The sequence below is a fragment of the Anabas testudineus genome, chromosome 6 (assembly GCF_900324465.2).
Source record: "Anabas testudineus chromosome 6, fAnaTes1.2, whole genome shotgun sequence".
Taxonomy (NCBI): domain Eukaryota; kingdom Metazoa; phylum Chordata; class Actinopteri; order Anabantiformes; family Anabantidae; genus Anabas; species Anabas testudineus.
The window spans coordinates 5,979,882-5,995,908 of NC_046615.1; the positions used below are offsets into that span (position 1 = coordinate 5,979,882).

The window sequence follows — 16,027 nt, forward strand, 5'->3', positions numbered from 1 at the left end:
CTGTTGTTTTTATGTTTTTGAAGGAAAGGCTAGATTTTAGTTGATTACAATTCCATTGCAGAGCACTTCATGACTGTGGACAGGATGCTGATTATAATGATTTAAACTCTGTGTGTGTGCACGCAAGATTAAGCATGTGGAGAGTCGTGGTTTGTGTGTGCGGGTTCATGCCTTTCTGTGCATGTAGCTTGTTATGGAGGGAGAGAAAGGACTTTGCCCTTCTCTACCATGTTACCATCTGGTTTGAGTAGCATTTGACAGAGGCGTTAATCATTGTGCTCTGGGGCTACTTTTGCTCCGACAACAGCTGGAAGAGGGAGATGGACCTGTTGATTTGTCCGTCTGTCAGTTTCCTATGCACTGCTGTAGTAACTTTATTTATATAGCACCTTTCAAGACCAAGTCATAAAATGCTTCACAAAGAGAGAGATTGAGTTCCAAATTTCTGCAGTTACAACCTCAAAAGCAGTCTCCTTTTATCTGGCGCAAGAGCCAACCAGCAGTCTACTGATGCAGTATTGTAAGGCAGTCACATTTCAGCTAGACACAATAGGCCTGAGTTTAGCAATGTTCCTTAGTCGGTTGGAACAGTAACAAACCGCACAGTTTACTTGCTGGTCAAGACTCAAAGTCTGGTCCATAGAGATGCTGAAATTACAGAGGTTAGGTTTAACAGAATGAGACAGAAGACTAAAACGTTCTTTTACCTTCAGGACAAAGCCAGCTGTGTCCGTTCAGCTGGAAGATTTGTAGTTTCTTCAAAAACAGCTGGAACAACCTCCCAAGACCCATTTCCTCTGTCCGTAAAGTGTCAGCCCTCAACATATGACTAATCACCCAGTGACTATATACTACTAATTCGTTTTTTAGGTTTGGTTTTATTGCACGCTATTGAAATCAAAAGCACTCTCACTCTAAAGGCCATTTCATGCTTGCGTATGTGTGGCTGCATTGGTTGGACTGTGCATCAGTGTATACACTAGCTGTGCTATAAAAACAAAAAGTGTGTATGTGTGTGTGGAGCTATATGTGCAAATTTGAGTACAGTACCATTGTTGTTCATGTTAGATTGAGCCAGCACAATCAGCGTAAGAAAGGATGACCCTTTCAGCTGGGTTGTCGACTGCCTCTTGTGAGACATTTGGGAAAAAAGGGAACATTGGAATTTTTACTTTCATTGTTCTTTCTATTTTGTCAACAGTCATTTTCAAAGATATTTCATAGGGTATTTCATTCACAGTCTTTTACCATGACCATGACATTAAACATCGGCTTTGCCCCTTCCTGCTGTTTTCAGCTGGGAAGACGAACAGAAGAGTTTTCTCTTTAAGACAATATACATTTCTGTGAGCATCTTCATAAATAAATTGTGGATCACTACAACGGGCAGTGAGGGAGTTGGCAGACTGGAGTCAGGTTAAACATCATAAAACATGTCTGGTATTCCACATACTTTGTAGTGGTCCTTTGTGAGTCTCCCTGTTTCTTCTCTGGTGTAGGAGATGGGCCAAGAGTTTGCTTCAATAAAAATGAACATAATCATTAACATTTTGCATGATGACTTTGCTTGAGTCTAAAGCATATCTGAATAAAAAAACTATATAAATATTTATATAAATAAATCTGAAATATTTTATATAAATATAAAAATAAAAATAATACACAACAAGCATTGACATTTGACATTTGTTTATTCATGTGACTTCAGTGAAACTGACCTTATGATTTGAGCACATCATTTGAATTTTGAAAATGAGCCATTATCCATTGATACATGGGTTCTGCACTTTTTTAGCTGCTGTTTCTGCTATTCGTCTAATGCAGTCTTATAAAAGTAGAGCAAGATGAGTACCTTACCTGTTGAGAAAAGAGAAAATCAGCTTCTATACTTGGCTAAAATATTGTCACAACAGTGGTACTGAACTCAACAGTTACAGTTATTTGCATAATGTTTTTTTCTGGTTGTTCTTCATCTTTGTTCTCTGTAAGAAGTCCCCTGATGCAGACTTGTTACAGTAAGAACAATGATAGAGGAGAATTACTTATTTTCCAAGAAAAAGGCCATTGACTGGTTAACCTCATCAGTGTCAGCAATTGTAGGGGGGTTTGTCACTTCTGTTGTGCACTTTTTAAAAAAAAAAAAATTACATTGTTCTTCATCCATTGTTTCATCCATTGCACAACTGAAAATACGTTCTTTGGGAAAAACCCACATTGCTCACCAATGTGTCAAATTTTTAATAAGTAGTGTAAAAAAGGAAAAAAACCCTTCAAACTTATTTCAACTCGTGGCTTTCAGAAGTGTAAAGCAGTCTTGTTTAAGGTGTATGTGTATGATTATTCCTAAGAGGGATGTAACATCATGGTTGTTTCCCAGTGCAGCTTCATGAATCGATTGAACATTTTATAATTGAATTTTCATTATTCATGATAATGTGGCAGCTGTGCCCTCCCTGACTGTTCTGTGGTGGGCGGGTTGCGTGCCCAATGACCCTAGGAGCTATTTGCGGGGGCTATAGCCCTGGAGGGTCTCCCATCTAGGCGAGGGGCAACTAAGCAGTTATAACCCTCATGACGAGTGACAAATCAGGTCGGAGTCGCCCGGATGGGTCACGGGGCCCCACCTGAAGCCAGGCCTGGGTTGGGGCACGAGACGAGGCGTGGCTGGGATCTCTCCCACGGGACCCGGCCGGGCGCAGCCCGAAGGAGCGACGTGGGACCGCCTTCCCGTAGGCCCACCACCCGCAGGAAGGCGCATAAGGGGTCGGTGCAGTGTGGATTGGGTGGCAGCCGTGTGGAGGTGCCTCGACAACCCAATCCCTGGACAAAGAATCTGGCAATTGGGACATGGAATGTCACCTCACTGGGTGGAAAGGAGCCTGAACTTGTGCTGGAGGTTGAGCGGTACCGGCTAGAGATAGTCGGGCTCACTTCCACACACAGTCTGGGCTCTGGAACACAACTCCTTGAGAGAGGTTGGACTCTCTTCTACTCTGGAGTTGCCCATGGTGAGAGGCGGCGGGCAGGGGTGGGCTTGCTTATAGCCCCCCAGCTCAGCTGCCATGTGTTGGAGTTTTCCCCGGTGGACGAGAGAGTTGTTTCCCTGCGCCTTCGGGTAGGGGATAGGTCTCTCACCGTTGTTTGTGCCTACGGGCCAAATAGCGGTGTAGAGTACCCAGCTTTCATAGGGTCTCTGGAAGGGGTACTGGAAGGTGCTCCGACTGGGGACTCTGTCGTCCTACTGGGGGATTTCAACGCCCACGTGGGCAATGACAGTGATACCTGGAGGGGCGTGATTGGGAGGAACGGCCTCCCTGATCTGAACCCGAGTGGTGTTTTGTTATTGGACTTCTGTGCTAGTCACAGCTTGTCCATAACGAACACCATGTTCAAGCATAAGGGTGTCCATCAGTGCACGTGGCACCAGGACACCCTAGGTCGGAGGTCTATGATCGACTTTGTGGTTGTGTCATCTGACCTCCGACCATATGTCTTGGACACTCGGGTGAAGAGAGGGGCTGAGCTGTCAACTGATCACCACCTGGTGGTAAGTTGGATCCGATGGCAGAGGAGGGAGCTGGATAGACCTGGCAGACCCAAACGTATTGTGAGGGTCTGTTGGGAACGTCTGGTGGAACCCTCTGTCAGAGAGGTCTTCAACTCCCACCTCCGGGAGAGCTACAATCAGGTCCCGAGGGAGCCTGGAGACATTGAGTCCGAGTGGACCATGTTTTCCACCTCCATTGTCAATGCGGCTGTTCGGAGCTGTGGCCGTAGGGTCTCTGGTGCCTGTCGTGGCGGCAATCCCCGAACCCGGTGGTGGACACCGGAAGTAAGGGAAGCCGTCAAGCTGAAGAAGGAGTCTTATCAGGCCTGGTTGGCCTGTGGGACTCCTGATGCAGCTGATGGGTATCGGCAGGCCAAACGTGCCGCAGCCCGCGCGGTCGCAGAGGCAAAAACTCGGACCTGGGAAAAGTTCGGCGAGGCCATGGAGGAGGACTATCGGTCTGCCTCAAGGAAATTCTGGCAAACCGTCCGGCGCCTCAGAAGGGGAAAGCAGTTTCCTGCCAACACTGTTTACAGTGGAGGTGGGGAGTTGCTGACTTCGACTGGGGACGTTGTAGGACGGTGGAAGGAATACTTTGAGGATCTCCTCAACCCCGTCGTCACGCCTTCTGTTGAGGAAGCAGAGGCTGGGGACTCTGAGGTTGATTCATCCATTTCCCTGGTCGAAGTCACCGAGGTAGTCAGTAAGCTCCTCGGTGGCAAGGCACCAGGGGTGGATGAAATTCGCCCCGAGTACCTTAAGTCTCTGGATGTTGTAGGGCTGTCTTGGTTGACACGCCTTTGCAGCATCGCGTGGAGATCGGGGACAGTACCTCTGGACTGGCAGACCGGGGTGGTGGTTCCTCTTTTTAAAAAGGGGGACCGGAGGGTGTGTTCCAACTATAGGGGGATCACACTCCTCAGCCTCCCTGGGAAAGTCTATTCCAGAGTGCTGGAGAGGAGAGTTAGGCCGCTAGTCGAACCTCGGATCCAGGAGGAACAATGCGGTTTTCGTCCTGGCCGTGGAACACTGGACCAGCTCCATACTCTTGCTAGGGTGCTCGAGGGTTCATGGGAGTTCGCCCATCCAGTCTACATGTGTTTTGTAGACTTGGAGAAGGCGTTTGACCGTGTCCCTCGTGGCATCCTGTGGGGGGTACTCCGGGAATACGGGATTCGGGACCCTTTGTTAAGGGCCATTCGGTCCTTGTATGACCGGAGTAGGAGCTTGGTTCGCATTGCCGGTAGTAAGTCAGACTTGTTCCCGGTGCATGTTGGACTCCGACAGGGCTGCCCTTTGTCACCGATCCTGTTCATTACTTTTATGGACAGGATTTCTAGGCGCAGCCAGGGGTCGGAGGGAATCCGGTTTGGGAATCACAGGATTTCATCTCTGCTTTTTGCAGATGATGTTGTCCTGTTGGCTTCATCAGACCGGGACCTCCAGCAGGCACTGGGGCGGTTTGCAGCCGAGTGTGAAGGGGCTGGGATGAGAATCAGCACCTCCAAGTCCGAGGCCATGGTTCTCAACCGGAAAAAGGTGGCTTGCACCCTCCAGGTTGGGGGGGAGATCCTCCCTCAAGTGGAGGAGTTTAAGTATCTTGGGGTCTTGTTCACGAGTGAGGGAAATAGGGAGCGTGAGATTGACAGACGGATTGGTGCATCGGCAGCAGTAATGCGGTCGGTGTACCGGTCCGTCGTGGTGAAAAAGGAGCTGAGCCGAAAGGCAAAGCTCTCGATTTACCGGTCAGTCTACGTCCCTACCCTCACCTATGGTCATGAGCTTTGGGTCATGACCGAAAGGACAAGGTCGCGGATACAAGCGGCCGAAATGAGTTTCCTCCGCAGAGTGGCTGGGCGCACCCTTAGAGATAGGGTGAGGAGCTCAGTCACCCGGGAGGAGCTCGGAGTAGAGCCACTGCTCCTCTGCATCGAGAGGGGCCAGTTGAGGTGGCTTGGGCATCTGTTTCGGATGCCCCCGGGACGCCTCGTAGGGGAGGTTTTTCGGTCCTGTCCCACCGGGAGGAGGCCCCGGGGAAGACCCAGGACACGTTGGAGGGACTATGTCTCTCGGCTGGCCTGGGAACGCCTCGGTGTCCCCCCGGAAGAGCTGGAGGAGGTGTCTAGGGAGAGGGAAGTCTGGGCATCTCTGCTTAAGCTGCTCCCCCCGCGACCCGGCCCCGGATAAGCGGAAGAAAATGGATGGATGGATGGTGGCAGCTGTGGTCGTTCTGTTGCAGTGTGCAACAGATGGCCATCTGCAAGTAAAACACTGACGGGATTCTAAAGCCTTAGGGGGCTATGTAGAAGAGTCTAGCCTTTGTCGTAGTATCGATAACTTGTGGAGACTTTTAACTATCTGGTGATTTTAGATGGTTGTTGGAGTAGTGCTAATCCTGGAGGTGCTGCACGTCGAAATCTATTAGGTATGTGTAGAGGCTCTGTGTTTAAGTATCAGCATCACGTATTTACTTAAAGGTTAACTTGCTGCGGAGGCACACAATGAGTGATTGATCTCTACCGGCCCATCCTTAGTGCTATGTATAATGTAGGTGACATTTAGGCTTCATTGGGCCCTTGGGCTCTATTTCTGACACACTGTTTCGCTTTCCTTGGTTTATCAAAGCAGAGTGCAGTGTGTCATAGCTTATTATGGGCATGTTAGGTTTGGCCAGCGCTCAGGTTTGTGGGGAAGGCTACCATAGAATTAAAGTCTTCTTGGCATGCTCGTACTGTACATCTTTAGCCAAAGCTATAGTCAAGCACGGACATCAGGTTAACAATAGCAACACTGGACCCCCTTTTACCTTCAGAACTGTTTTCATGTTGTACATTCAACAAGGTGCTAGAAGGTTTCTTTAGAGGTTTTAGTCCAACATGACATGATAGCATCACACAGTTACTGCACATTTGTCAGCTTCATATTCTGGTACTAATTCTGTCTTCCCCATTTTGATGTTCAGTTTTCGTCTTTACCATGTCTACATGCTGGAGCCTCAGCTACAGTGATTAGCTGATTAGATATTTTCATGAAGAAGCAGTTGAACAGATGTATCTAATAAAGTGGTGTGAGTTATATGTGGAAAACTTGCTATCTATACTTGGCTTGGGTCATTGCACACAACTGATTTACACTTTTTTCATGGAAAAGGCATTGTATGCACTGCATGTAATGCTTTCCAACTTTACCCAAGCAAAAGTTTCATGTTGGGGAAATATTCTCTCGACACACACGTCCAAGCTGAGTTGATGAAGCCCGGCCTTCATCCAAAATGGGATTTTCAGAATTCTCTTAATTCCAGGGAAGCCGCTCCTGTTGCAGAGGGGAAGTACTGCCAGCAGCCGTTCTCCATACTCTGTCTTCATATTGATCTGCCTCTAGGCTCCAGAAATTGAGATTCCTAAAAGCCAGCTGTAGTCTAGTGACATTACTCAACACCCAACCCCCTCCCCTACTTTTTTTTTTCTTCCTTTCACTGTTATCAAATTAAAAGCTTTTCTATAGAGGGTTGGTCTTGGCCTGCAGGCGTGGGGGTACAGACATGGCAGCGAGCCGGGGGTGGAGTGATACTGTGTGTGTCAAATAGGCTTATTGCTGGCCGAACTGGCGAACCAGGAAAAGGGTTAAAGTAGTCCGCAGACAAGCAGTCATGCAGGAGTCTGAGCTTAACTAAGACTGGAAGAAGGAGGCAATAAGACAGAGTGGGAGAGCTGTCTCTGCCCTGATAGGCAGCCAAATATGATACTGGGTCAGAGACTACAATACAGAACTTTCAGTGAGCGGTTATAGATAGTGAGAGAAAAGGGATGGGGGAGTGGCCTCAGTGTGGGCTTGTTATATGATATCAGTTCATTCTTTGTTTCCTAACTGCTTGTTATGCTCCTGTTACACAGCACAGGTGAGTGTGTGTTTGTGCTTCTTTATATCTTTATATCTTAAGTCATGGTTTTTAGCTTTGTTGTGAATTTTGCCTCAGACAAAAATCTTGAGGAAAAGGCAGAACGATCCAGACAGACAGAAAGCGACAGGATTCCTCAAGTGCTTTGGGATTTTCCCACCTTACAGACTGAGCCACAGAAGAGAAGGACTGAGAATAATGGGAGGGATGGAAAGAAGGTGGGGTAAATAAGAGAGGAGGGAACGGGGGACACAAAAAGAAGCTGGATTAAAAAAAGAGTCAGACTCTTGAGCATAGAGTTGAAGCAGGTGGTTAAGAGAGTCAGTGCAGATATACTCTGCGAGTGGAGAGTGTTGATTGGATAAAGGATAAGAACAGGTTCTGAAATAGATCAGATGCTCAATTTTCAGCAGTGTAAGGCTGTAGATAGACTTTTGAGCTTTGTTCCCTGGCTGGTGAGTATGACTTTAAAATAAACTTTATTCTTTACGTTATTTTGCCATCATCACCCTTTGTCTTAGATTCTCATCTCAAGGCCAGATGTACAAAGAGTTAATATAAAGGATAAAATAAATAGGATTACTTGTAAAGACGCACACTTTTTGTTGCATATCAACATTTGGATTTTTAGATGCTGTCATATAGCCAAGTATGATTAATTTTCTCTGGATGAGTTAATTGTAGTGTATGAAATAAAATGGTACTTCTGTATGGTGTGGGTGGATGGTAACAAAAGGTCAGTTGTACCTATTTTATAAATTTATATAAGAAATCTAATTTAAGCTAGGTTTTTACTATGACATTCTGATGTTACTTAATTAAAATGTGTGTGGCATGTAAGGGGTGTGTGTCTGTGTGTATGTGAATGAATGTGTGACAGAGAAATGAATCATTAAATGTCATACAATCTTTTCCTGAATAAAATGTCATGCTTCCATGTTAAAACATAATGCCAATCAGAAGTGCCATCTCCCAGCAGTTAACTGCTTGTTGAACCTAATTAAAATGTTGCTCTATCTGCCCTGTTAAGTAAATGTAAACATACCTGATCATGGTTGAATACAACTCATTAGCGTTTGTATTCCCTCTTATTAGTCCTTTCACCTTTCAGTGACTGGAAAGCCACAGCCTTTAGGGAGCCACATTATCAGCCACATTGACTCACAAGAGGCTACACAGCTGAACTCTGCTCACACTCCATTGTTATGTTATTTGCATGGGCCAGTATGATAACGGTCACCTCCCTGGGATAGAGGTGCAGGCTTCTCTTAGTGCAATTTCTGACTGAGACACACACACACACACACACACACACGTACCCTAATCCCACAACAGGGCAATCTGACCTAGTCTAAATTCCTCTTGTGTGTGTGTCTGTGTGTTAGTCTGATAGTGTGGATCCTCAGTAGTCCCCCTCAGATAAGCACTGATACTTTTCTCCACTCACTTCTCTAAGGTTGGGCTCTGGTGTCCACTGGTGTAGATATGCCGAATAAAAATAAATTAGCTAATGACTAGATGCTTTCATAGTTCCCCCAGAACCTAAAATTCTATTCTCTTACTGAAATAGTACTTCAAGACATTGCTCTCTCAGGAGTGACAAACTATTACTTTCTTGTCATCTTCTTAGTCCTCTAAACTTAAGGGAATTGTGAGACAATGTCCTAATTAGGTGCAAAGATAGAGTACTCTGTCACACATTTGTCACTGTCACAAGTCTTAGGAAAGATCCTCCAGAACTAAGACAAGGTCATATTTTTTTATAAGATGTACTATAAGTCTCAACATCATTTCTCCTCACAGCAGCAGCAGTACTTTAAAATAATGTCTGTACAAAGCGACAGGTTGACTTTTAATTTAACAAGGCAGCACGGTGCAGAAGAAGAATATTAGCAGCAGGCAGTAGTCCTACTGCTGGCAGTGTCTTTGAAATTGTTAGGTTGATCACATGATTTGTGGTGAAAGGCAGGGCCAGGGGTCACAGTGATGGTTGTGGGCTTAAGATTACATGCAGGGGGGGGTAGTGTCAGGACAGTCAGGGCTGCCTTTCAAGTGAGCAGAACATAAAAACTACACTTTTTTTTTTCATTTCTTTTTTTTTTTTAATAAATTGAAATAGTTTAAACAAGTTCTATATTATTATCCAGTTGTCTGTAACAGAAGGAAGAGGTGTGTTTAGGAAAGTGGTGCCAGAGGTCTGATGGTGTACTCATCTGGACGACAGGCGATGAAAAACACCTGGTATGGATAGAAGAGCATAGGAGAAACAGAGAAAAGACAGGAGAGGGAGTGAAAGAGGTGTTTAAGAATGGTAATGTTAAATTAAAATGTCAGGAAATTATTATTATGGTCAACCTTCTCCAATGAACAATGATGTGTGCTATTTATGCTGAAGATTGCAAACAGACTAAGTATGTTAAAATAATACATGTGAAATGTATTATGCGGGGGTCAAATTCTGAAGGGTTTGACATGGCAAAAGGACTTGCTGTGTCATTTCAAGTTAAAAGGTGTTTAAACACAGTAGTCAAAGGTTGCCTATATAAAGTCAGTGCAAAGATGCAATTAGACCCAGATTTGCTCCGTGGCACAAATTAACTGTAGTACACATTAGTGGGTCTTGAAAATGTTGCATTTGTTTATCTTGCCGTATGATTCTGTTTGATTAATGTATAAGTAGTAGAAATGACTGAGCTGAATTATACACCCTCCCTAACACACGGCTAGCTGCTTTTTTTTACAGCTAATAATTGTTGGCACATTGTTGGTTTAGGGCTAATGCAAAAGCAGGCCAGTGGTTCCAGATTTGCACACAAGATGCTTAATTTTTTTGTTGGAGCACACTTTACAATCTTAAACAGTTACACATTTAAGTAACATTTCTGACTAAAATCACAAAATGTTACTAGGTTAAAATAATGAGAAGAGTTTAGGATGAACTTAGCAGACATGAAGTGGTCTGTGTCTAGCAGGAACCTGTCTGGGATCCCCTGAGTATGACACAATTTAGTGATGCCCCTTTTCCCTACATGGTGCCAAGTTGGCAATGTTATGAAATGCTGAGGTAGTGATACTACACGCAGTGCACTGTTCATTAAGAGTTGCTCCCTCCTAACTTATTTGTGTTATTCAGAGAACAGGGAAGGACAATGAAAGAGAGAAAGGAAAGAAAGGTTTGCAGGAAGTAAGCCAGGAAAGCAGTCAGCAAAAAGACTGCTCCTGTCCCTCCATGCAGACAGCCAGGTCCATTAATGTGCAGGAACTCGGGCCACAATGCTGCAGCCATTCAGCTTGGGCCAGCCACACACAACCAGACCCTCCTGTTGAGGTTTCCGCAGCCACAAGCTCTGCTGTGCTTATGGCTCTGATGTCATCTCAGAGTAATTCCTTCCCCTCTTCTCTTCCAAACCCTGCTGTCTGCTTGGAGACCCCCCCCCACCACCACTGCTACCCATGCCTAGCCCACCCAAAGCCACACACACACACTTTCTATATCCTACCATCTATATGAACCCTCTGTTAATAAAAGACTTGGAAATGGACTTGATACCTCTCTATATCACATTACCCTGCCTGGCACAATGTATACAAAGCCTTTTTTGTATTTGAAGAATACAGCTCAGGGTCATTAGGACCGATTTTTGGGGGGCTTGCGGCTGAATAAGGCTTGGTAATGGAGCAGTGGGAGAGCTGACAAAAGCAGCGCTCCACCACCTACAGCCTCCCCTTCCCCCCTGTCTAGCTCAAATTGTGGCATTTAAACACATAAGGTGACAGGAGAGTTGTTTGTCTACCAGTGTCAGCATGCGTTTGTGTCTCTGAGGCTATGGGAAGAGGATGAAGGGCATGACTGGAATACATTGTAGAGTCTGAGGTGTCATTAAGCAAGTGGTGGAATGACTGTGTGGGTTGTCAGTGTATTTGTGTTTCTCCCTTTGTATACATAAAACAGAAGCTTGAGAGCCCTGTTCTGTTCTGTGGCAGTGTCATAGAAATTGCGTCTGCTAAAGACTACCATATTCAAAATAAACAAATGGGTTTTATTTTTGGATTTGACATTCAGGTAGACAAACAGACTGATAAATGCAGTTTTTTCCTACTTTCAGAGTTTCCCTTCATTCCCGTCTTTCAGTCCCTTCATCATGCATCTTCGCCGCCATCCTTACTCTGACCCGCCACTGCCGCTTGGGTCAAGACTTAAGCAACCATTCAATTTACAAAACCCTGGAATCTGACTTGCGTTTGGGCAGGCATCCAGACAAGCCGTGGCTGCTTGGGTGGACAAATCAGATTCCTGTATTCTTGCTACTGGCGGCCTTTCTGTTTGCAGTGAGAAAGTCTGACAGGGAGTCAGCTGGGGCAGCAATAGGGCAGCTTTCACGGTGAAATACAGAATCATAAAGGCATAACCCGTAGTGGGCAGATATGTCAAAAGGGTCCTCTTAGAATACAGGTCAGAGACGAAGCTAACCTCAGGGGTAGAGCAAGTATAAGGGAGAGGGGCACTACATAGACACAGACACAAAATGTGGGTAGGGGGTTGTAGTGGCCAGACAGACCGCAGGAGCAAAGGCTGGTCCCCTGATGGGTCTCTTTCAGTGTGCCCAGGCTGGGTGGGAATGAGATCTGACGGGTGTGAAATGGTCCTCTCACTCAGTGACCTAGACCCCTGCTAGCTGCAGCCAGCTAACACTGTCACATTGTCCTTCAGATTCTCAAAGAGCCTGTATATCAAAGGTCTCGTAATGACTGAGATAGGAATGTATGAGTGCTGCAGGAAGTCTGATGGATTCACTGATGACAATCTGTTAGTCTTCATTGTCATATTGATGTAAAAGGCATAAGAGGCTTTATATTCTGTGTCTGGCATTTCTGATGGCTGTGTTTTGTGCAAGCGGTGTCAAACTACTTTTAAGGACACAGACCTCTTGAGTTGAAAAAGCCATCATGTCATCTATTTTGCCTCTTTATCAGCTTGTTCAGTACATGTAGTGATAGTTTTTTTTATCAGCCTCACAAGGTACAGACAATTTCTTGGAATACAGTGTGAATCTGATTAGATCAGTAACTGAGTGGAGAACGTTGCTGTGATTAGCCAAGTCTTGTTGGAGATGATGACATCCATTTTGTTTGCTGGGAGAGAACAGATGGGCAGCATTGGCACAGAAATGTCACACCAAATGCAAATATAGCACCTTGTTGTTTCTGTGTTTGCGGCTGTTCTGACTGTTCTTGCTCTTTCCCTCTGCTTTAAAAGAACACACACCTCATTGGTGGAGGATGACGTTAATAATCTTTCTTTTTTTTGCATTTGTGTAGCAGCAGAGAGATGTACACAAATGAACACAGCTTGAAGGCAGTCTGATATATTAACTGAAGACATGCTGCTTCATCAATCTGCCACTGGTGCTGTCTCTTAAAATCCTGATTTTCTTTTGATCAGTTTTTCGAATATGGTTGCCTTTTGTGTCTTGAATGAATGTCACACCAAATGATTAACCATTAAAACTTGAGCTGTAGTGGTTTCCTATAGATAGACGCATCTCGTTTCACTTTCCATTTTCAAATTTCTTTTTTAGGAAAGTCAGTCAGAGAGAGACTACAATAGCCCTAAAAACACATGCGAAAGGCATGTAATGGAGAATGTCAGCTACTGTCTCTGGGGAAAAATGATCCTTCCAAGGTGTGGTTGATGTTTGTCAGTGTAAATTGGTGTCCAGAAAATAAGTTGTGGTTCAGATTCGTGTTTTTGCTTCGCTAAGTTTAGGGCCACATGTGGATGGAAAATTTCACAACACAATTTGCCTTTTTTTCTGGCACAACATAGCGTTCAGTCTTTAAACCTATCATAGATATACAGGGTAATATAATCCCTTTCATATGCGACTTAGTCTACCTCCTTCCTTATAGTCTCTGTTTGGTGAGATGTCTTTTCAGGTGCTACAGCCTATAACTTTAACAATATCAGTAATCCGAAGAACATTTCCAGAAGTAGGACTCGCATGTGACTTAAACTGCTATGAGAACTTAATAACACAGATAATGCCAGGGTCAGTCAAGGTAATGCTGAATTTTAGATCCTCTCATTAATTCTTTAGTCATTACGGAGAAATAAAAGGGAGGCTAAGCGAGGAGAGAGATAGGAAGTTGGAGCTTAGCGACACCTAAAAAAAAATAGCCTCTTCCATGTCTGTTTTCAGATATAAAAAAAAAAAAAAAACTAAACAAAAAAAAACACACACAGCGCAAAGCAGCAGAGGGAGAAGGAATCCATTTGGCAAATGGTTTGGTGTGTTTGCCACGTCGCTGCAGCTGACTCATCTCTTCTGTCTGCTTGTTGTTGTTGTTGCTGCTGTTGGAGAGTAGCTCTGAGGATACATCACTATCATATCCTTGCGACTGTCGACTGCTGTGCCTGTTTCTGTAAAACATGTTGGAATCTGGGCTGATAAGATTCTGTTGTGATAAAGCTGCCCTGCAACCTGAAGCTACTGACATGCAGGTGTTGTAGCCTGCAAATGACCTGTCTAATGTGGCCTGCCTTATGCTTTGCACACATATTTCTGCCATCTGAAAAAACAGCATAATATATGTCCTACATGCCATGCAGTGACAGAGTGAAAACTGTGGCTCATATTGGTCATTTCTTTTATTTTGCTCTGTGAACCATTCTCACAACTTTCTATTGATCTTCTCCTCAGATCCAGAATGCTGAGAGGAGGATGAATCCTCCAGGTCATCTGAGACTTCTGTGTGTCTTTGCTGCTGTCCCTCTGCGACAGCTCTCCTGTCCCACTGGGGCACCATCTGCCTCCCTACGTTCCCTCCTTTGCCCCTTCCCGAGTCCCATTCTCCTCTCCTGCCCCCAGTAGTGGCCACCCCAGAGGGAAGGAAAGGCGAGCCCAGTCCTTGTAAATATGCCTGGATGGAGGTCTCAGTGGCGTCTCGTCCTGCTGAACTCCCTGACCTGTGGCCTGGAGATCTGTGTGGCAGCTGGGATCACATACGTGCCCCCACTGCTGCTGGAGGCTGGAGTGGAGGAGCGCTACATGACCATGGTGCTAGGTAAGTGCTGAAGACTGAAATAGGGGGATCTGGTTACCAGGCCTCTCTGCTACCAAATTATGTGTGTGCGTCTGTGCACGCACATGTTTTACTTAAATTGCCTCGGTCTCTATCACACATATGCATGCTCTCTTATCTTTTCTTCCTCCTTGGCCCTTTCTGACAGGGTATTCATTAAAAGAAAGGCAGAGGTGGCCTCATTCACATGCACACACTCAAGGACAGACTATGGAACTGCTAGGATTCAATCTCCTTTGTGCCTTGTTTACTGACCATATGAGTGATTTGTTTCTTGTCTGATTTTTATAGCCCTAAAGCGCCATATATTCACTTTGCATTGTGTGTTGTCATGAGGCTGAAAAGTAACAGAGATTTAATTCTAAGCAGACTGAATGCTTTGTTTCTGTTGCTACATAATGCATGTGGAAAATGGTTTAATTAGTTGCTATTAGATTCATGAGAAGTGTTGTAAATCACAACAGGTCGTACCCTCCTATGAATGTATGCTATGATAAATTAGCTTGATTCACAAATGTAAGACTTTGATGGTGGGACCCCAACTTGTGTGTCAGTGGGGGAGGTTGCACAGGGGCGTGACTGTGTCTCAGGGCTCCTATCTTCTTTCCCATTCAGCTCATAAAGACATAATTGAGGTCATTACACAGATCAGTGCCTAAATCACCTGTTGTTTTGTTGAGGTGGTAATCAGGCTCTAATTGAAAGGCAGCAGGAGAGCAGACTAGGAAGAGCGGTAGATCTCTGATTTGCACTTGGTGTCACTTGTTTAAGTTCTTGAACATGAACAAACACCAACTCTGGTTCTATTATATTAATCCTACTTGCTCATTGCTGCACATTTTGCATCATAGGTGTTTGAATTAGTAAAGATAATGAATTCATCTTTTCAAGATTTATTTCTTCTTTTATTCTTAAAAAAGAAGCTGCCAGTGAATACTGGATATACAAACTGATCCTGTCCAGCTCCTGTTCCAATAGAGCCAGTTTATCTGGTTTTATATATATAATATAATATTCACTTTAACAAAGGTGGGGGGAAAACAGGACCACACTTGGTCATCACCATTAGCTTTTTCTTTTCCCTGTTCCGAGACAGTCCAGCATCCAGCAACTGGCTTAGAAATGTTTCTTGTGACCAGAGGGTCAAGTGACACTGGGAAGTGCAGTTGAATTGAACTGGTGATGTAACAAGACTATTTAAAACATATAGTGAGACCAGACGGTACATATCATCATGTGTTAGTATTGCAATGCATGAAATTGTGGTAAGGACATCCTATACTTATTGACATCCTATTAGTAGTGAACCACAGTAGTCCAGTCTAGAAGTAACAAATGTGTGGACTATTTTTTGAGTGCCACAACACACATTCAACACAAAAGGTTTCCTGTGGTTTTCATAGTATTGTATGTTGTGCTCTGTTTTCCATAGTGGCCATTGTAAAAGGAGGATCAGGATTTACACTGACACATATAGAATTTCAGCAGCCGTTTTCATT

At 44.7% G+C, this 16,027-nt stretch overlaps 1 protein-coding gene across 4 annotated transcripts in view; it reads left to right on the plus strand.

Moving 5' to 3' along the window:
• slc45a3 (solute carrier family 45 member 3) overlaps nt 1-16,027 on the plus strand; it is a 32,724-nt gene that overhangs the window by 5,824 nt on the left and 10,873 nt on the right. The window contains exons 1-2 of one of the 4 annotated variants that reach the window (XM_026366137.1): nt 7,424-7,445; nt 14,147-14,510. In XM_026366137.1, the coding sequence (XP_026221922.1) occupies nt 14,363-14,510 (148 nt within the window). In that variant the 5' untranslated portion in view covers nt 7,424-7,445; nt 14,147-14,362. Of the gene's footprint in view, nt 1-7,423; nt 7,446-7,821; nt 7,901-14,146; nt 14,511-16,027 lie in introns of those variants that run through there. The other 3 variants (XM_026366136.1, XM_026366135.1, XM_026366138.1) reach the window with 3 other exon arrangements.